At 38.1% G+C, this 22,473-nt stretch overlaps 1 protein-coding gene and 1 long non-coding RNA gene across 2 annotated transcripts in view; one reads left to right on the top strand and one right to left on the bottom strand.

Moving 5' to 3' along the window:
• The window catches only part of LOC147653262 (uncharacterized), a 58,149-nt gene that overhangs the window by 26,271 nt on the left and 9,405 nt on the right, over positions 1–22,473 (top strand). The window contains exon 2 of the mRNA XM_086890418.1: positions 13,370–13,446. Within this exon, the coding sequence (XP_086746544.1) occupies positions 13,370–13,446 (77 nt within the window). The remainder of the gene's footprint in view (positions 1–13,369; positions 13,447–22,473) is intronic.
• Positions 15,589–21,644, bottom strand: LOC147653263 (uncharacterized). The gene is made up of 4 exons (XR_015287248.1): positions 21,280–21,644; positions 20,076–20,149; positions 17,559–17,657; positions 15,589–15,765 (listed from the first exon to the last, which is right to left on the bottom strand). It is a non-coding gene; the product is annotated as an uncharacterized LOC147653263 (long non-coding RNA).

Below are 22,473 nucleotides of genomic sequence, written 5' to 3'. Positions count from 1 at the left end.
TTCTAAACAGTTTCCTCAGTTTGCCTTTTGTTGCCATCAGAGATTATTTTCTTTCTGTTCTATTGTAATTTTTGCAAACCTGGTGTATTTTTTTCCTCATCACTGAATTTTGCATGAATAGGAATTGGGGCCATTTTTTCAGCTGTACTCAAAGTTGGAAAGAACATCTACATTTACTGAGGAAATTCAACTAACCTCTGGCTGTGAAAATAATGTATATTTTGTATGGGCTGTGTGCATGCTGTTCCTTCATTGCCTATTGCCTGGTGTTGGTAAGTGTCTGATAATTTGTCTTTCTTACACTCTGATGCTTGGGAACTCTTTCCTCTCTAGAACAACTAATGTTTAGACAGTTTAGCTGAAATGCATCCCATTGTCAGCATTAAGACATCACCGGTGAAACGATGGAGTAGCACAGAGAAACACAGCAGATAATCAGACTATCAAGGTTATAATCTGTTCCTTGTGCTCATGGTTACAAGTCAGGGTGGCAGAGGGGAACATTAGGGCTGAGGCATAGGGCACCTGCAGCTATAAACACACAAAGATATGAAAACACTTCAGCATCATTTAGAAAATGGAAAGTGCTGTTATTTCATCTGGTTCATCTCTAATTGTTTTAGCCTTTGGCATGAATAGCCATGCTGCTGAATCAGCAGTAGCAGGGCTGGATCCAGACTGGCTGAGATGGTTTTAGGGGAAATAATACACAAAAGGTGTGTGTACTTTTTAAACTAAAGATTAGACTGAAGTAAGCATACACAAAAAAAACTCATTCTGCCAAAATATGCTAAACACGCAGCAGAGAAGCCTCAAGAAACAATGCAATTCTGTTCTGTTACCAATGCTTGAAGACATGGGTAAATATTTTAAAGGAGGGATATGCCTATTTGAAGTATTTTGAGAAATGTGTGTTTGTGTTGGGGAAGAAAAACAAAAATTTTCTTCTGTTTGTCGGTTGGCATTTTGATTAGATTTAGTGTGGAGTTGAGTTTTCAAAATTATGGTTCTTTATAATTCCTTCTTATACGGCTGATATTTAGTTTCCACTGTGAAGGCATTTTTTCATGTGTGTTCCAGCTCTTACAAACAAGTCAGTTTCACTTTTAATGAAATTTCATGGTAGTTTTCATTGTTGCCGTGAATCAAAGACAAAGTTTACCTTTCACATACAGTAAAGACTTTTTTTCATTTGGTAAGCATGTCCTGTAGCTGTCTTAAGTGAATGTATATTTGAAGTAAATTAAGAATTGAATAGATAGAACTGAAAACTCCACCCCCTCATCTCTATACCCAAGACATACTTCTATTAAAAAGCAGGGAAAAAAACCAGCTCTTTCTCCTTCTGCAATTACTATCAGCTTTAGGGTCTTCTGAGTTGATGCAGGCAGTATAAATACGGTCATACTGGAATTTTCTTTCTCTTATTTCATCAGCAGTATGATCCCAAACAGCATTTCTCAACAGGACAAAGGAAGCATCCTATTGTTTTTGTTGTACAAATCAGAGGACAGGCCAATGTGCAGCCCATAGGTGAAATCAGTAACACTTTTCAGAAGTGGATAAAGTTTGATTTGTTGCTGCAGTCCAATTAAAGTCCAATTAAGTGCATTAAAAACATAGATTTTGTGGTTTAGTTTTTTCAAAACCATACATTCCAGTTGCAGAGAAAATGTTTGTGTCATGAAGCAACAATTTTTAATTCCAAATTTACTTGGAAAAATGTGAATATTTTACTGCCCCCAGACTCTTTTGGTTTTAATATATTCATCTATTTGCATGCATGGATTTGATATAAAAATGTGGGGTGAATTCCATGTTCTCCTTTTGTGGGTGCTGTTCTCAGCTCTCTGCTCTAAATGCAATAATTGTAAGCTAAGTACAGGCAGCCTCGTTAGCAGCACCACAGGCAGCTCTGTACAAAATGTGATTATCATGTACCCATAAAGAAAGCGGGGAGTGTCAAGTATTGCTGTGCTGAGCAAGAGGCTTTATAGGCTCTGAATGATTTGTTTGTTCTTGCATTAGGGTGACTGCACACCCACCTAAAGTGGTGATAGTGTGAAGCTCCATCTGTGCCATTAGATGAAGTGGCATCATTTTAACTCTTTAGCATTAGTTAACTTCATGTGTTGCCCGATCAATGCATCAATGTCTGAGTATCTCCAAGATACTTCACTGTGCCCTTTCTTTGTCAAGACCATCTGCATGAATATTTCAGTCTGTGTAGACAAATGCCAAAAGTGCTAGAGCATTCTACTTAGTCATACAAGACACTTTAAGAGATTTTAAATTGTTATTGTACAAGTTGATGTCACTTTACTCAATGTCAGCAGGTTTGACAGGGTTTGCTCGCTGGTAACGCTTTCTGGAAGTTTTAAAGACTGAAGATCTTAGTAGAGCCAGCCCAACTTCTTATTTTTTATTATTTTTATTGTGTGTAGCTTGTGTGCCTAACAGGCTGGGGTGAAAGAGAAGAATTTGTGCATGTTACAAATGTGTGTTGCCATTATCTGGGGGTTGTGTTCAAATAGTAGTTTTCAGAAAATGAAAAAAAAAAATGAGCAATATAATTTTATTTATGTATGAATGATATTAACTATATTTTAATATATTAGGTTGTCCTCTTTACATGACTGTCAGTTTCTCCAGGCATCCCATTTTAGTGATCTCCTATATTCCTTAGGAAAATTGCAGCTGGTGATACAATTTTCTTGCATGTATGAATGGGTCTGAAATGGGCCACTTTAAATATGGTAACCATGTTTTACTGTTGCTACTCCATTAGGCTCAGCATGTACTAAAATACCCTTTCAAGTAAAGGCTGGTGTTGCTCTGTTTGCAGAGCAGAGAACAAGTGGCATTGAACAATTTCTTGGATAGATTATAATTATTTTACTCATTTCATCTAACCGTTTCTATCCGTGTCTTGAGACAGGAAAGGATGGACTTTCTATTATTTTCTACTCCTGTAGAATTGGAGAGAACATGCAATGCTAGCTCTTTTTTTAGGGATTTGCCTCAAATTCCTTTGAAGCTCTGATAACATTTGCTAGCATTGAAGTGCCTGATCCTGCCCTCTCAGCTTTGGAGGTCCTCCTGCTGCTTTTTCAAGTTCTTGATCAAGGTTGGCTGGAGTGCTTGGCTGGAAACTGACTGATCTGATGGAACAGGTCTTTTTTAATAACTCATTGCTGTTTTTTTCTTGCTGTCCCTTTGGCCATGAGTTGAATGTTCAATTCTAGTCTGTCCCCTTGGGGAAGATTAACAGCTGCTGCTCGTATTTAATAGAACTTACTAGAGCATACAAACTTATTCTGCATTAGGACTCTGAAGAGATTAGGAAAAAATAATTCTGGTTGCTCTTATCCTAAAAATTAAAATAATTCACTTGAGAATTTATTCAAGCTGAAGTACAATGAGAGTAAACACTGTATGTAAAATCAGAATTTCTTATACACTTCTTGGGAAGAAAAAGAGACTTCTAAAGTATTTAATTTAAAGGTTACCATAGTAAGATAAGTAGAAGTAGAAAGAAATCAATCTACTAGATTAGATAATAATGGGCTCTAGGTGTTGGCCTTTGTCACTCTTAGTGTCATAGCAGGCGCTTTGGTAAAGTAATGTTGTTCAACAGCTCTTTGTTCAACACATCACATACTGAGAAGTGGGGAAAAACTTGTTGTTTGTAATAACCTGACCCTGCTGGAAAGGGAAAGCAGAGGTGGGAAACCTACCAGATCTGTGCTGAAAGGACCTGGGGCATTCCCTGCATAGTGATGTTTTATTTAAGTCAGTAGACGATATAAAAAGAGTTTTTCCAGTATTGACAAGTACAAAATAGTACGGTGTGAGATGCTTGGGGAAAATCCTTGGTCTCACAATAAGCAATTCTGTGGTAGAACTGCTGAATTTCCCAAAGCAAAGATTAGGAAGAGGTGCATGGCGTTCCGTTAGCCTGAAGTGTAGTGCTGTGGAGAGAGGTGGTTTTGTACTGATCCTGGTAGCTCTTCCCAATCCATAGCTCATGGCAGTTAGTTTTCCTCCTTATAAAAATTAAAACCTAATTTGGTCTGACATGAGTCACTGAACAGTCCATTAAAAAAAGAAAAAAGTTGTTTTGCTAAGCATTTCTTTGTAGAGAGTGCCAAATAAAGGGGCGGTTTCACAAATGTGCTGCCTGAATGAGACTGGGATAACTCTGTGACTTTTATGGGCATTTTGGAGTACTCAGCACCACAGCTGAACAGAATCAATGATAATGACCTTTCTAGTCCATATTTGGACTTAAATGCATGTGTCCAACACTGAAATAAAATTTTGGATAGTGAGAATATTAGAAACATCATTAAAGTCTGGAAGGGACTCTTTCTCATGAAGTCCTACCGAAAACCGTAGGGTACCCAAAAACCCATACTTGTATTCCTAAGGTGCCCCAAATTTTTGTATAACTGCCTGGTGACTTGGATAAGGTACTGACATAATTTAAAAAAATTTCATCCAGAGAAATGGGTAGGCAGACTGTCCCTCAGAGCCCAAACTTAAACCAGTTAGACCCTCTGAGTAAACCACACTTGATGTGTTAACCAATAAATGACAGTACAATGCTGCTAAAAAACCAACCCAAGCACAGCAAATCTAGAACTATTAATTACTTTTCTACAGACTCCTGGCATCTGCTCATGCACCACATTTTTTCTGAGAAACCTGGATCTTGATGAAATCTGTTGTGCTTATGCCATTGTTTTCACAGGAATTAATTTTATATGGTTGACACAAGTGACAAAAATGCCTGCCAATTTTAATTCACTGGTTTTAAATTATACCCTCTATGTCCCTGTGTGTAAGAAAATTCCACAAAGAGAAGTCATGCTGGTGGGCAGATAGCTGGGGAATCAGAATCTTGATATAAACTTTGTTTGGGTTTGGATATTTTCTTGCTGTCATTAGGACCTCAGTCAATCTGTACTACAAGCCAGCGCATTTCCTTGAGAAATATATACCAAAAAGCAAACAAAATACTCTTCTGTATTAAAGTGTTAGTCAGCATATATCTCTGAAAAAGGCTGCCATAAAGAGTCATATTTGTTGAATTTTAATAGCTCATGCACTGTAAACGCTGAAATTGGATATGTCACTGAAAGCTGCTCTTTGGCAGTTTCAGCTTGCATGACCTGCATTTACTCAGCAGATCACTACAGGTCCTGCTGATCTTCCCCTGACACCACTTGAACAAGACCTTTCTAATGGATACTTCTTTTTTCTTATTTTGCTTGCTGTTCCTCCCCCCACCATGTATTAGGTATTAACACGCTTTCCTTGGAAACTGGAGCATGCATTTCATCCTGCTATTTCCTTCTTCAGCAAATTTATTTTAGTGCCACAGCAAGGGAATGCTATCCTGATCTGCTCAGTGGTCTAATATTCAAATGGGTGATATGCTTGAAGCTGCCATATTGTGCATTGGCAAAAATGAAAAAAGAAAAAAGGGTAAAAAGAGTCTTATTTTTTTGAGATAATTTAGCCCTGAGGGCACTCTGTATCCTGTAGCTGCCCTGGTCTATCAAGGGGAGCTTAGCAGCGAGATATAATCTCAAAATTCAGATAGCAGTGAGTTTCTGATTTTCCAGCTGGCAGAATCCAGGGTGCAGCTCAGGCAGACCATGCTGAGCAGCTCTTTGCCTGCCTCTAACATACACGGTTCAGCTCAGCCTCTTCCATGCAGCTGGAAGTATTCTCTAGTGAGGATGGCATGAAAAGTGTGTGTGTGTGGGGGGGAATGCTGTCTGCTTCAAAGTATGGACTTTTGAAGTGTATGCTTGTGTTTTAAATTTGCATTCAAATCAGTCAGTCATACTTAAAAAGATACACTCATGAAACAGTTTGGCCTAAGAGAGATTTTTATGACATACTATGTGGTAAGAACGGACTGGCATTAGGAAAATGACATCACAGCTAATTTATGGGGTCAAAAAAAAGAAGAGAACTGTGTGAGGAATCTTTGTGCTCTAGGCTTACTTAACGTTGAGCACAGCGAAAGCTGCTGTATGCTTTAGGGTTTATCAGCAGGCCTCTAATGCCATCAATCCTGCTATGATATGCAGAGTAACAGTAAAAAAGCCACAATAGAGGCTTAGCTTTTCTCCTGTGCACTTAACTGTGAACCACATAAGTTTATTTCACTATTATTTCAGACTATATATTGTAGTCTAACAGAATCAGTGAAATGATATTTGGAAGAGCTCTCTGAGAACAGCCAGCAATTTGAGGTCAAAACCCAAGAATGACAACTGATGAGTTAATGTCTGATTTTGATCAGGATTTCTGAAGCAGGATTTCCCCAGAAGGATCACATCTTTGGTTTTTGGGCATAGCTTTTAAGGAAATTGGCTGTAGCATTTGGGAAGGGAACTCCTTCTGTGCTTATACTTGTTCTTAACCAGTGTTCATTATACTGTTCCTCACTAACAGGGGTCTTCTCTAACTTCAGTTTTTAGGATATGTAGTTGTACTGCCTGAAACATTGCTCTTCCCAGCCAGATAAGTACCCTGTCTCTAAAAGAAAGGGCTAGATTTTGACATTGGCTAGATAATTGCAATTATGCTACCTGTATGTACTTGTGCTTTGTAGATTGACCTCTCTCTCCAGTGTCGGAATTTTATTCCAACAATGTCACTTTTGATATGAAAGAAGATATGAGATGCTGAGCTCTGAGCTGGTAGCACAGCAGAGCTTTCAGTAAACATTGGCATGGATTGGCAGTGATTTTGTGATAGTGTTTGGAAGCAAAAGGAGGTTTATATCTCACTTCTAATAGTGAAATGTGTATTATATATGAAATATTTTACTCAGCAACATTCCTTTTGAACATTGGGCTCTTCAGTTTAGGTTTACTTAGAAGGGTGACATGATTTGGTACATATTACTGCTATGACAGTGGAGATGTCACACAGCTGTGTTCTCAAAAGCCAGATCTTTGCTACTGGTTAAATATTCAAAGATGTTACAACAGTTCAGTTCATAAAGCCATAAAGATAATTATGTTGAAGAATGTTCATAACTAACACTTAAAAAGAGATACAATATCTTGGACTGTTTAAGTAAATCAGGGGAATGAAAAACACCACACTGGAAACTTTTTTAACCTTCTCACATTTTTAGTGCAACTACAGTCCTTATAAAGCTGCTTGATTTGGAACCAAATTCATAGAAGCAATTGGCATATATGTGCATATAAATAGGAGTAAATTCATTTAAATGGCTATCTTCCAGCCTATATTTAGCAGTGGATCAAGTGAAGAATGCTCTTTCCATATCCTTTATTTCCTTTGAAACAGTACTCTGCATGACGAGTTCCTCTCTGTAGATTGCTCTGTTAACTTTCTTCCATCTGTATCTTCCTTTAGCCCCAGGCTGTTAAAAATGAGACAGTTTTTGAATGAATAATGCTTATGTGATGACTTTTTTATATGATTAAAGAAAGTGTGGGATGATATTTTGGTACCCTTTTTTTTTTTTTTTTCCAACTTCACTAATGATGATATATAGACTGTAAGGTTTTCTAAGGAAGAAAGAAGGAATAATACTCTTCCTGTTTGATCCTATTCCTTGGTAGGAATCAAGTCCTGTTTTGCCTTTGTTCATTTGGGCTCAAGCTTTTTCTAAAGGTGATAACTGATACCTCCTTTAATATTGATTCAATTGGAGAAAAATATTTTCTGTACTTCTGCTAAATTAAAAGAATCCTATAACTTGAACATGTGGAAAGAAATATCACAAATGTTACTCTCCCTTAATTCCGTATCAGGTTACAATTATTAGCAGTAGTGTTTTGTTGCTGAATGTAAATCAACTATTAATACTGTATTTCAGTAATATAAGCTGTATAGATCTCTGTTGACAGGGTTCATGAGTGTCAACATAAAGAAATAAACATTTCTTCCAAACTACCTGTAGCTCATATTACATTTGGCCTTTCAGTTATCCAAGCAACTAATGATGTGAAAGTTAGTTGTTTAATGGAACAGCCTTTCAAAGGTTTTAATTATTCAAAGGATAATAAAGGCAAGAGTCAGAAGATGTAATGTTAAACAATGGATCCACTTCATATCCCTGACACCCTATGGAGCTATTTTGAAGTTAATGAATCTCTTTGTTTCACCCTTATCTGTCTAAAACAAAAGTAAACAAAACCCATGAGCTACCCTCAAAGAAATGCTTTCATTGACTCTAGCAGAGCTATTGGCATTAGTAAACCTAACAGTGATTTAAAGAATTAGCAGTCTGTTCTCTCAATTTGTGTGCTGTTCAATTAAATGATGAGAAATGGATAGGCATACAGGCAGCCAAAGCTTTAGGTTACTGAATGAGGTATTTTAAAGTAGTTGGAAGCTTTAAGGAGGTTAAAATTTTAAAAAAATCCCCAACAAAACAACAACAAAAAAACAAAACAAAAAAACCTACCACAAAAAAAGCTCCAAAACACCCCAAAAATCAAACCAAAACAAATAAAACCCCTACAACCTACAAAACCAAAAACAACCCCACAAATCACAAGTTTTTTCTGTTCCACTTGGAGAACATCTGGGATGTTCTGTGTCTGGGAAATTAGTCCTCCTCCTTTGTTTAATAGAAGTCCTTATTTACTTTAGATATTCAAGGGAGTACAGAATATAATTTATGGTATTGGTCAAGGTTTAATAAAATAAATACTAAATGGGGAAAGCAAGCAAAGGCTTCAAAACCTTTTAGCTGTTGTGATGGAGTTTTATTATCTATTTCCCCCTTGTTCAAAGTGCTGGGTTTGACTTAACAGAGTCCTCCAGCATTTTGGTGCCGTGTTGCCTGACAAAGCACTTGGGTGATGTAGAACAGATGGAGCTTGGTGCGACCTTCACCTTCCCTTCAGCAAAGCAATCCAGGTGATTTCATTAGGCCACCAGAAACACATCTCAGTGATTGGTCTGAACTTGCTTGTGGTAGCAGCTGAAGTGTGTGCATGCATGTACAGCTGTTCATCAGGCTGGGATCCTGCTGGCAATGTGCCCAGGGCTGGCATTTGTTGCTGGCTGCTGACCCCTGGCCCTGTGTGGTGGCACTGGGGAGGACCTGTGGGTGCCTTTTTTTGGGAGAGCAGCACAAAGTTTGTAGCCTGAGTTAGAATTTATCTGGTGTGTTTGAGAGAAACTCGAAATTAATTTAGGGACTGAGAGGCAATGGTAGAGAGTCATTCAATTTTTAATGAGCAGAAATGATCAGGCACATCACTTTGTTCATCACATTTGCGTGTAGTCTTTTTTTTATACCTATGTCTCTCCCATTCTCTGATTAAGATTTGTGGGCATACAAAGACCTTTAGAATTATGGCTCTGATATGAACTTATTTTCTCATAGCTGTGCTGGGTACTTAGTAAGGTCAGAGAACAGTGAGTTACAGTGACTTCAGCCTTTTAAGGAAACTATTTGCAGTGATCTTTAAAAACAAACAGTTTTCTCTGTGTGAAATGAGTAGGTCTTGATTCAATTGCTGGTAAAGAAATGAAAACATTGCATATCAGATAATGCAGCTGGGATTTTTCCATGTAGTTCACGGTCTCCGTGTTAATCTCAGACATTTAAGGGAGTAATAAAAGGGATTGTTCATTTATTCATTTTCTAAAGACATTTAGTTCACAGTAGATACAGGTACAGATACAACACGAAGAGGCTTTGGTGATATGTCAGCAGAGTTCAGATGTGATTTGCTATACATATTGGACTAACACTAGAAAACTTTCAGAGCAAAGCCTGCATCTATATATTTCTCCTGAGACCAATGGAATATATTTGATGATTTCTTGGAAGAACTGAATTTTTTAACTCTTTCTCTAACATTTTGTGGTGAAATGATTTGGTGTGAATACTGGGGAGGAGGATAATTATTGCAAACCAAAGTAAAAAGTGGTACTAGTTACAGAGGGATCGAAGGATAGCAGTAATGAAAAATAACATTGATGCATCAATAATAAAGTGAATTGTTCTTGCCATGTTTATTGACTTTAGATACAACCTCATAAAAGAAAGCTGTTCATGCAGTGTGATTAAGTGTACGGTTGGTTTAAAACCAAGCTTTGATTTTATGCTGTTATGCTATTTGTTTTATGTTGGGTAGGGCCTTGTGCACTTGTACTTGAAATGTTTGCTTAGAAATAACACAGAAGTGTAATGAATGCCCTTTATTTGTGGTAGTTTTGTATTTTAAAGCCAACTAAGGAATGTCTTTCTTTGTAAAATTGTGTATGTAGTCATATTTGTCTGCCGCTATCTCCCAATTGATGCTGTTGGACCTTTTTGCAGCATGTCATGCAAGCTATTAACATGCACTTCAGTTTATAAACATCCTGGTAATTATGTTTCTGATTTCCTACATCTGTGAAATACAATAAACTAAGACTTTTTGGTTTAAAAATTTAACACCATGTAGGATTATTTGGAAATGAAAGTCACAATCAAAACTGTGTACTCAATGTCTTTTAATCTGCACTGAATAGTCTGGAGTTTTTTACAACTCCCAGCTTTCATCTAGCACTTAAATACTGAGCCCATTCTGGGCTTCTCAACACATTTCCCACTGGTCCTCCACTGCACCTGCTGTGCTGCCATCAGCCATTAATGTTCAGACGAAGCCAACAGCTTGTTAGGACGTGTCTGAGACAATCAGTAGTGCAGATGGCATGTTCTGTCTGCCTCTACCTGTAACATCTGGCAGCAGTCAGATGTGAGAAAGCCCAAATGAGAAGGAGGGAGATAATGTTTTTAAGTTGAATTGAGTAAATTATTTTTCAGACGAATTACTGCAGTTTGCTTGAGGTCATAAAGACAAAGAAAACCAAAAAAACCCATGTGAATGGAGGGCAGAATTAGCTCACTTGGTTGAATTAATTGAATGAATTTATATATTGTGTGGACTTCCAATTCAATTTTTGATAAATTCTGTAAGTTGGTTTAGAGCTAAACAGATCAATGTTTCTGTACCTAGGGAGTTTTCTCCTTAACTATCCCCAAGAATCTATCAAACTACACACTAGGCAGATGGCTTTTTCTATGCTGTTAGTAGCTTTGCTGTTGGTCTTGATGCAGTTTCAAAATGGTTTCTAATTTTATTTGGGATTGTTCAGATCATATTCAAATGGCATTTTTTCTTTCTAAAAGACCTTGGTGTGGCTATGAAGAGCCTGAAAATATAGTGACTTATTTTCCATCTCATCACACAGATAAGAATATTCAAATTTATTTCTTTCTGAATCAAATGCTTTTTTTCCCCTCATACCTTATCCTTCAAAAAACCTTTGTGTGGTAAGATGTAACATAGTGTCTTTCACAAAGCTTGTACCATGTAAAAACTACAGCTTGGTAAATAGTAAGCACGTGTATGCAAAAGCAGAATCTGTGCCACAGAGAACCAATAACCTGCATTATTCTCAGACATCTCAGTTTTGACTGGAGACAATTTTGTATTCTTGATTTTTGTCAGGTAAGAAGGTGGGAGGGTTTGGCTTTTGAGACTGGCTGAGAAATTTGACTGTCTTTTCCTTCCACTCTCCCATTTTTCTTTAGTTCTTAAACTGTCCTGGTCTTGATCCTTGAACACTTTTGCTTGTGCTCTCTCTGGTAGCACTGGGAGGGGGCAGTGAGCTCTGAGCATAGCACTGGATGGGATGGAACATCCCTCTGGCCAACTCGACTCACCTGTCCTGTGTGTGTCCTCAGCTTCCTTCTTACTCCCAGCCTACATGTTGGGGAGAGGAGGGGAAGAGAGGGGGAAATAGAGAAAGCCTTGATGCTTCATAAAATGCTTTGTTTTTTCCCCCCCAGTTTTGTTGTGTCCACTTCATTGTTCAGAAACAGCCACAACAATGTTGTGTTGTCTATACAGTCTTAGCCACAAACTCAAAACACACCACCATGGGCTGTTGTGAAGAAAGTTAATTCTGTTCTGGCAAGATCCAGTATGGATAGGAAACTCTGCCCAAGTTAATTAAAAAATCTTGTATACATTTAACAAGGCACTTTTTCCTCCTATGTAGACAAAAAGTTGTGAATTGCGGAGGAGAGGTGAGTAAGATGTCCACAGTGCAGTGGACACAGTAAAGCTGTACTCCACACCCCACTACATTCCCACTCAGTTTTACTAAACACAAGAGAATTTACTAGGTTTGAAAGTTGGATCATGTCAGTAGATCTTAACATTTGTTGGCCTGCCAAAGAAGGAGGAACAGAATAATATGGCTTTTCATCTACAACAATTTTTGACAGTGCTAATGAGTGCAGAACAAGAAGTGAGGAGGACTGATTTCTGATATCAAAACCAGCTCCTGGGCAAAGATCTCATCCTGTTACTTGCAAAGTCTCTTGGCTTTCAGAATAAATAATACCGACATTTTAGATACCATTTCTTTTTCAGAATCTGTAAAGTAGAAACTTGACAACACCAACATAAAATGTGACACCATTAATCACCCTTAAGTTTTGAAGAGCTACTAGTAGAGAGGCATATTTTGTGTTAGCTTTTATAATATCAAGTTAAGATAAAGAATTGCTTGACAGTCCAATGTCCATTTTTTTTTTTCATGTTTGCAGTTAAGCTTCTAAGACTGTTTTAGAGAATGTAAAGTCATCAGGTAGTTCTTCAGCCCTGTGGTATGAGAAAAGAGTTTTAATTAATGCTTCAGCAATAAAAATGCATCAGTATTCTGTGTCTTTTGCATCCTTAAAATAGTTGTCTTCATTCTCATTTGAGTTGTGATTTTCTGCCTTTTACACATCCTGTTTTCTCCAGAGTAAGAACTAGACTACTTTAGAAACAATGGCAGTCTATCACCTAAAGCAAAACATGCAGATAATTTACGTTTTGAACCGCTGACCTTTTTGCAAGCCTCATTTTCTCTCTCATTGAAAAGTTCCAAAACTGCCTGTTATAACCTTACAGCTGCTAAAAAGGGAAAAGGAAAGTATGTAAAGCAGGGTACCAGGCCTCCTTCTGTCAATAAAGCTGAATAGATTCAGCTATTGTCAGTTAAGTAGATACTAGTGCTATTACACTTACAATCACAATGTTCCTAATCAAAGTCAAGTATTTGCCATTTCTCTGAGTGGAGAAGTTTGACAGCCTCAGTTAAAAGTGATTGAAACAGTAAGGCAACAAGCAGGGTCTTGGAAAGGAGAAATGAAGAAAAAAGGAATCCAAATAAATGGTCACAGTGGCAAATTTGGGGTGTTATTCTTGTTTGTTTGCTTCTATTTCATAAACCATAAACTGTCTCAGACTTGCACAGTGCGGCAACCAAGAAGTGATCCCACCTATGTAACAAATCCTCTCCTTGTCTTCAGCATTCTCACAGGGACCAGGATAGGGGTGAGGAGGAAAAGGCACCTGCCCATGCTATGGATTGACCCATGTCATAAAGGTGAGATGTAGCAAAAGGAATGAAGTCTTGTCATGAAAGCTTAGCAGAGAACAACCTGTTTGTAAGAGCACAGGAGAGGGGTGAGGTAGAGGCTGCTCGGTGGGACAAACACTTGTGAGGTGTGTGTTACTGGTATGTGGTACTGCTGAGTTTCCAGACATAGCTGAGGTAGTCACAGCTCAATGTAGGTATCCACTTTTGAATGTCATAATGCTTTATTAGTTTGTGAGCTTGAAATGTGTTGCTTCAAAATGGCATCTATAAACCCTTCAAAGATGAGTCTGCCTATGTAAAATGGGCATACCTGCCACATCCAGAGGGCACAACTAAAAATCTGCGGGCTGGTTACTGTTCCCTTTTATATTAAATTTAAAAACAAAGATTTCCTCACATAGTTCCTTTTTTCTTTTTTTTTTTTTTTCTTTTCTCTGTGAACTGTAGTCATGTTTTAAAATGAGAAACAGAAATATAATTTGGTTGTGCAGAAAAATACAATATGTGCCAAATGATTGATCACTTTTGGCCTCAGAATCCTCAGGCAACTATTTTGCAGTGCATTTTAGGAGTAGTTTTGAAGACATAAATAGATCATCACAATCTGTGGCAATTAGCAGATAAGAAGAAATAACAATCAGTTCTATATATTGGATATGTAGTAAAGCTGGATTTTAAAACCAAAGAGAACACAAAATTTCCCCTTGCAGCTCGTGATTCAGTCCTTCTGTGCTGGAATGCAGCAGCAGAGAAGCTGATTTGTGGGATACACTTTAATGACGTGTTGTGGTTTAACCCCAACAGTAGCTCAGTCCCATTACTGCTGGCTCATTCTTCTCCAGTAGGAAAGAGTAAAAGTCAGAAAACTTGTGGCTTGAGATGAAAACAGCTTAACAGGTAAACCAAAAGGTGTGCATGCAAGCAAAGCAAAACAAGGAATAAATTTACCCCTTCCCAGGGGTAGGTAGGAGCTCAGCCATCCCAGGAAAGCAGGGCTTCATCACATGTAATGCTGACCTGACCTCTATTCTGAGTGTGATGCCATATGGATCATCATATGGAACATTCCTTGGGTCAGTTGGGATCAGATGTCACCTAAAAACTCCTTGAACACCTCCAGCTTACTCAGTGGTGAGATAAGGAGAGGAAAAGGTCTCGCCTCTGCAATAACAGAAGCGCTGCTGCGTCATTAACTCTGTGCTCAGCACAAACCCAAGACATAGCCCCATAACAACTGCTGTGATGAAAATTAACTCTACCCCAGACAAAACCTGTACTTGATACAGTAGAAGATGTTGTCTTGCCCCTGGTTGGTTATTTATACCTCCCCTCCAAAGGGGTGACACAGTTTATTATGAAATGGTTATTGGTTTATGTTTGACCTTCTTTGGGTTGCAGTGCCACCTGCCCAAGTGAAGATCTAGGCACATTTGTTTACATGATTCTTGAAGGATTCCTCTCTGTGAGAGAAGTTTGGGGGTTATGTGCACCAGATCCATGTAAGCTTTTCTTCTGGCCTAGAGTAGAAAGAATAACACCAACCACCTGGTTCCTGAAGATAAGCTCGATCACAGCAGGATCTTTCAGTTTCAGACCCAAAGAACAACTTCTGCACATGAATTCTTGTCTATTGAGCTATGTTTGCTCATTCTGCTCAGTTTTCTCTACACCCTGCTGTTGCAGTGTGCCTCAGGGGGTACAAAGACAAAACATTGTCCCACCCCAAACCCCTTGTGAAGGGCGGCCCAGGAGTTCTGATTGGGTTTGAGTCCCTGGGGGATTCTCCCTTGCTGTGTTTCTAATGGTTCCTGACCCTGAACTCCACCCTCAAGGGTGGAGACCCTTAAGAGTGCTGTCCCTCAAAAACCCCTGCTGTGCCTCTGTTCGGGGCTCTCTGTTCTGGACCCGAGTTTGTTCCCATGCTGAATAAATGGTTTCATGAACGGGAGCCTGTCTCATTGGTGTTTCATGCTGGTCCCCAGAATCCTGCTGCTTCTCTGGACGAGATCCTGAGGTTGCTCATTGCAGCACCCTGCCTCACTTGGACGTTCATGACTCAGTAGGAACATTTCTGTGCAGGTCTGCCTCTTGCTTAAGAAGCATGATTGTATTATAGATTTCTAAAATAGTTTTAATCTACAAAAGATATGTTTTCATCAAAAGTTTATATGATAGAACAAAAGTCAGGTTTACATAAATACATGGCTCATAGTCATACATAGGAGGTAAATGTTTTTGGTACAGAACCTTTTGCAAATTTCTGTCCCGAAGGTAATTTTAGTGGCATGTGGTAAGGTTACCAGTTTCATCTGTCCTTTGCCAAGTCTGCAAAAACAAACGTCATAAGTTATGAAGTGATGAGTTAGTCATGCATCACTTGGTTACAGTGTCTTATGGGCAGATACCCAGGGGAAAAATAGGCCCCATTTACGGAGCCTCTGGTAGAATACGGTAAAATGCAGCACTGTTCCAGACAGAGGATTTATCCATGCACACTGGGAATTCCAGACTCAGGTCTGTGCTTCTGCCCAGAGGCTGAATGGAAGTGTGGGGTGTGCAGGAGACCTCACTCAACTCTTCTCTTGAGGCATCTCGAGTTCCAGTGTGCGGGTGATGAAGGATGCATGTCACCTCTGGCACCGAGGAACTGTCATGCCATTTGCTATGTGAATATCACTGACTTTGTTTCACATCATTTTTAGTAGGAATTATATTTCCTAAACAGGGTAGTGCTCTCAAGAGGCATAAGCCAGTATGTTATTTTATCCCAAATTCATCATTCTAATGTGATCATGCAGTAAGAAGAAGATGTAGCAGAATTCAAGCATTGAACTTACTGATTGTTTTTGGGTTTTTTTTCCCCTTCAGTAATGAAATGTATAATTAGCATCTTCAAGATGCTAAAGAGAATGTGAGCATGTTAACAACTCCCCAAATGTCAAAATGATTTTGCAGTTGTCATTGGTTGTTCACATTAGGGAAGATGCTTTTTACTACTTGGTAGGTTTCTTACTGTCACAAGATAGAGCAGAAGAATATTGAAGGACATCATTCAAATCTGCAAACCAGCAGGGGTTGATGCTAAAGGCCATAGCTGTCTATAACTGTTAAGAGCATCAATTCATGACAATTGGTGCAAATATTGCTTGCTCTGGTCAAGCTTGTCTAAAAAAACTCTTGTGTATTAGAAGATGATAAAATAAGCTTTAAAAGAAAGCTCTTAATAGTGTTACCAGTCTTCTGAAAGAGAACGTAGAAAATCACATAAATAATCCCTATTATATTAATGGACTTCTTTAGAACAAGAAAAACATTCAGGAAGATCTCAAGGTAGTTCACTTGTTTGACCAAAATCTTATTAAGTTCTAAGGTATGTCTTGATCCAAAGAAGCATAATTAAGAAAAAATAAATCTAAATAATTTGCTTTGTAGAGGTGAACTGTGTTGCAAATATGTTGTTACATAGCAGTTAAATTGTTATTTGAAAAGATTATAGAGATCTATATATAGATCAAAATAAAAGAAGAGATCTGGTATATTTTTAGGATACAATCTTCTGATCATTAGAGTAATCTTAGACATTAGTCATGAGCAAAAATATGTTTTGAATATAATTGAAACAGCATGAGTGCTGATAAAAGATTAAGGTATTGTTGTGTAGCCACAAGAATTACCAATTCATGTATTAACACTAATTTCTTTGCAAGTCTGGAAGATGAATACGTGCAGTAGATAAGAGCAAAAGCTCAGCTGGGTAGAGCGTGGTGTTAATAAGGCAAAGGTTGTGGGTTTGATCCCCGTATGAGCCATTCACTTGAGCCGACTCCAGGACCTTTGTGGTCCCTTCCAACTCTGAGTATTCTGTGATTCTGTGATTCTGATGCATGCTGGCAATCATAGTCAGTTCTCTTAAAAGATATTAAGGTTTTCTTGAATTCTGATGTAGCTGTATCCCCTTGTAATTTCTGGTGTGGTATAGTAGCCTAACAAAGTATATTCCTGTTAAATGAGCCTGTTTAATCTTCTACAAAGGACAGTTAACAGGTATCTTACCTTTAAAAAACCAATAATTTTTAACCATGGAGTTACTACCCAAATGGTACCAAAAATCCTATTACCTTAAGAGAAAAGGAAGAAGAGCAAGGCAGAATAGTTGAGCCTTCTATCAGATGGCATCTAATTTAATCCAGTTGAAGTTGGTCCATGATGATCATGCACTTTTTCCAGAGGATCATCAACATGGCAAAAAAAAAATAAAAATAGAGAGTATTCTGTTTATCTGTTTTATATATCTGATGTTGACACACAAGACACACCCTGTTTCTCATTCCAAAAATTTCTCAGACCTCTCTCAGCCATGGCTGGACCTTGGAAGAATATCTTATAAATGAAGGAAATAAAGCTTTTTGATGTACTAAAACAAGGTTATCCCCCCCTTTCTTTTGGGCTAAATTATTTTCTAGGGAATATGAGGGCATGTTTCTAATACTATAAGCTGGATAATTATGAAGCCTGCAATTTCAGTAGCTTCACTGACTGTAAAAATACTAATGGTGACAGGAACAGTCTGTAAACTGTGAAGTGGTAGCATATATATATATATATTGTTCCTGCTGTTTCAGCTAACAGTTAAAGAGCCTTGGCCCTCAGTGAGCAGGGTGGTGACCTGCACTCCTGAGACAGCCAGAGAAACAAACCTTATTTCTGTATCTGCAGTGAAGCCACTTACATAACCTCCAGTAAAATATTACCTTAAATCCAGTAAGGTATAAATTCATCAATTAAGTCCATAGTGAATAATCTCTAATATTCTCAATTTCTCTACAGATGCAGAATGTGTGTGGGTTGATCAGAGTAACATGTTTGACTTAATCAAAGTATATGCCTTGGTTACTGAATATGTATAATTCCTTGGTAGCTTTCAGTCTGTTCTGTTAATTAATCATCTTGCTAGTTGAAAATTGGTACCTTTTTTAAAATTAAAGCCCTTCATTTTAAAGTTGCAGCTTGTGTACTGGAGTGTTGTCATGACAAAATGCATCTATTAAACTTCCAAATTCTCCTACTATTTTCAAGTGGTCCTTATTTCTAAGGACAAGAGTGATTTTCTACTGTTGAACTTTTAATCAATTCCATAAAACATAAATAATTATGACAGTGCTTACAGGTAGGTCAAGTAAGGATTTTGTGTAAGGAGTTTTATCTATTCCAGTGGAGGCTGGAAGTAACCCTCAATTTTTCTACACTGATTTTTTTTAAATGGCTCCTTCTACCTTATTCTGGGGATGAATCAAAGGGATGCCAGTGGCCTGACTTTGTGTGTTGGGTGATGCTGGAAGTCTGTAGCTGCCCCTTGATACACCCTAATACTTGGGCAGTGTGAGATTGATCCGAGGATTAGCTCTGTGCTGTCCATTTGCTTGAAGCTAATTTCCATTTTCCTGTCAGAGGTTTGACTGGGCATGTTGCAGCCAGCACTGTGAAGACAGAAACTGCTTGAAGTGGAACTAGATGAGCCCAGTAGTCTTTTCCTTAAAGGAAGCTGATATTAGCTCCTTTAGAAATAACCAAAACCCCTCAAGGTCTTTTCCCTGACAACAGGGAAAGAGAGACCCAGGATTTCATTAATTTTTGGAAGACACTTCCTTCTCTTCAAAGTCTAGTCATGCTAATTCTCAGAGTTAAGCACTACTTTTGTTGAACCACATCTTATTATCCATTTATCTGCTGAAATGCTGCACGTGGGGTATGCATGCATGTTATTTAATCCTTGATAGGAAGATAACTCATCCTTAGGTAAGCAATTAGATTTTCACCTGAAAATTACCTTTCATTCAAAATGGATTGGGTGAATGGATTGGTATTTATATTTGAAAAATACAAATGAAACTACTCACAGCATTCAAAATAGATAATATGGATACTAATGTTTTCAGACTTGGAGTGGAGAAATAAGAAAAGCATTTACACACAGAAGTAAAACTGGAAAGATTACTCTCTGTATCTGCATTCCTCTGACCTCCTGAGCTGTCCCCCTGACCAGAGTGCTGGAGTGTATCTCCTAGAGAAAAATTCTTATTGGTAAATTCTAAACTGCTTCAGAAACTCACTTGAGGGCTTCCTTGGGTTCAATTTAAACTCCTTCTTCCTCTGAGGCTTACTGATTTTATGGAAGTGAGAGCTGCTTCAAAGCCCTGACAAATGAAAGACCAGTGAGCTACTTTTGGAGATGCAAACACTGGCATAGCAGCCCAGAGGCCACGGCCAGCAGTCAGATCAGTGCAGTGCATCTTCTGGCCTGCCTGCCTCCACTTAGCACTTTAGTCAGGGCCTGTACCCATGAGTACATTGATGAACATGCAGGGGTGCTCTAAATAGATGATATTAACTGAATGGGATTGTTCCTAGCTCTTGGTTGAGACGAGATGTAGCTGTGGTTTGTAAACTTGAGGATGCCAGGTTTGGAAGGAGTCAATCTCTAAGGGATTTCCCCTCAAAACAACAACGGGAAGGCAATTTTGCCTAAGACCTCACTTAAAAATAAGTAAATGTTTGACACTGAGTAGCAATGCTGAAGTGTTAATAACTTGGAAATGTTGTAAAATAATGTTGTAAAATAATGTCATTACTCTTACCTTGCTTGTAATTTAATTAGTGAGTTTTGATGAGACTTTTTTTCCTAGTAGGTTAAGAGTGTCTTCTAAAAAGACTAAATAGAAAAATTGCTAATATCAACAAAGCTGTATTTTTCTATCATGTCAAAGATAAATTCTCAGTGTTTCCTGGCAAGGACATAAAAGCAAGCAATCAAGCAATTGTCTATATATGAACCATGTGTTTTGGAATGCAGGTGCTATACTGGAAACACTTGAAAAAAAAAGATTATTTTCCATTATAACTGTTCCTATTTTAGCAACTGCTAGTCAACTTGAAGTATGTCCTTGATCCTCTAGTCCTTAAACAATGCACTCTTCTATCTCAGCCAGAAGTACATGTTGGAAAAGAATAGGGATGAAGAAGAATTTGCAGGAAAAATAATTTGACGTTAGCACGGAGGCATGCTGGGGATTGGCAAAGTAGCAATGCTTTTGCTTGGCATTCTATTTTTATTATACATTTCCTTTAATGAAAAGAAGTCAGCAAATATAAATGTTTAAAAATTATTTTAAGATGTAGATGTACGTAATTTAAACTACTTGCAAATAAACTTGTTTAATTTTTTCTCCAGTATATTACTTTGGTTCTAATCACTGAATTCCACATGACTGAGTTCAAAGGAAGATCATGCACCCCTGCTTCTTCCCTAAATTTTAGTTTATTCTTAGTGTACTTCAAAACCTGAACTGCTTAGACACACCATACTTGACCTTTAAAACTACAGTGTCAGGGAAGTCATGACAACTGGACAATTATTTGTCTCAAATGTTTGTATAAACATTAGAAGCCACATATGAGCATTTTGTGAGAATGCTGTAGCTTCACGGGCACGGGATGCTGCTGAAAGCTGCATCTTCATGAATTATTAGGGCTACTGCTTAAGATGTTTGAATATTTTGCCTGTTTTCAGTGGAAGTTGATTCCACTTTTCTTGATGAAGTCTGAAAAGATTTCTTCTATTCTGTTCGGGCTAGAGAATAAACATCTACCCAATTTACCATGTTTGTTCCAAGTACATGTAGTCTGCTCTTACTTCTTCCTTATATTATCCACCACCGTGGTACCAAAGTTTTCCTTAATGATGCTGCATTTCTCAAAAAAAGACCAATGCTCATCATTTTCTGAGCAACGTGTTGTGTAAAGAAAAATGCGTGGTGTGTATGGCAGCAGAGCGATACCTACGGAACAATTTCAAATCCAGCTGTGCTGTGTTTTCTGTGACACGTAACAGCTAGGCTGCAGCCCTCTGAACCACCAGTGAAAACCAGCACCTAACCTGCAGACTCTGGGAATATGTTGGAGCTGGCAGAAAAGTGCCAGGGTAGGTTGGCATACTCATTGTGACAACATAGAGTAACCTCTGCAGAGAGCAAAGAACGGTTTTCTTCCTGTCAGTACAGGAGCAAACCAAGAGGGAAATTAGCGTGCCTAATGCATTAATGCCATGGAAGCCATTTGCTAAGGGGTTTAGACTTTTCTACACACTTGCTAAATCTCAAATGTGTGACTGGAGGGGCCTAGGAAGATGACAGGAGCTAAAGAAAACATAGAAGACTTAAGAAAAAAGAAGCTTAAAAATGAAAAGAGGAATAACAAACTATAAACTATATGAATTCTTTAGTTGTCAGAAGAGTAATTCAGTTTGAATACATCAACAGTTTTGTGCATCTCGTCAGATTAAATGTAAAATGTGTTCCAGGAAGAACTGTCTCCTCCTCCAGTCTTAACCTAATGACTACTGCTTCCTTGAAGAGGCTACCACAGAAGATAAAATACATTGCTGGGTTGCAGTGATAATGCTAATTTTGCTTTAAAGAATTTTAAGGTTGATAAACTGTACCCAGTGGAATAATTTAAACAGAGCACCAAAACAAAATATATTGTTTTAAACTGCCAGAGTTGATTACAATTAAATTTATGTTTCAGTGTTTGGAGAGCTTCTTCAAATTGTTGTCAAAGAAATAATTCTTCTTTGGGTTAATTCATCTTAAATTGTCTCAGATTAGCTCAAAGAAAAAAAAAATAGAATCTCTGCAAATCACTAGTCAAAGTAAAAGAAAAAAAAAAGGATATTTTCTGGCTACAGAGTTTCCTAATGAAGGACTAGGGAACAGCCAGTACTTATGGAGTTACTGTCAATTCTTGAAGTACAGAGAATCCTAATAAGGGTGTGTAAAGTTCCTTTGGTCTCTCAGTGGGCAGCTGTTTCTTACTTTGAAATTTTCTTTGCATGGATGGAACAATCATGGACACTCTTACCACAAATATGTGTTGTGAAGGCTGTGGCACAGTGACAAACACTTGTACTGGAGAGACCTTGGCTTTTGGACACAAATGTGAGTGTGAGGGATGAAATTGAGCCAAGAACAGTTTCTG

The sequence above is a fragment of the Cyanistes caeruleus genome, chromosome 5, assembly GCF_971803275.1.
Source record: "Cyanistes caeruleus chromosome 5, bCyaCae1.hap1.1, whole genome shotgun sequence".
Classification (NCBI taxonomy): Eukaryota; Metazoa; Chordata; class Aves; order Passeriformes; family Paridae; genus Cyanistes; species Cyanistes caeruleus.
Note: the sequence above shows the minus strand (reverse complement) of the source record. Positions and strands in the feature narration are given on the sequence as shown.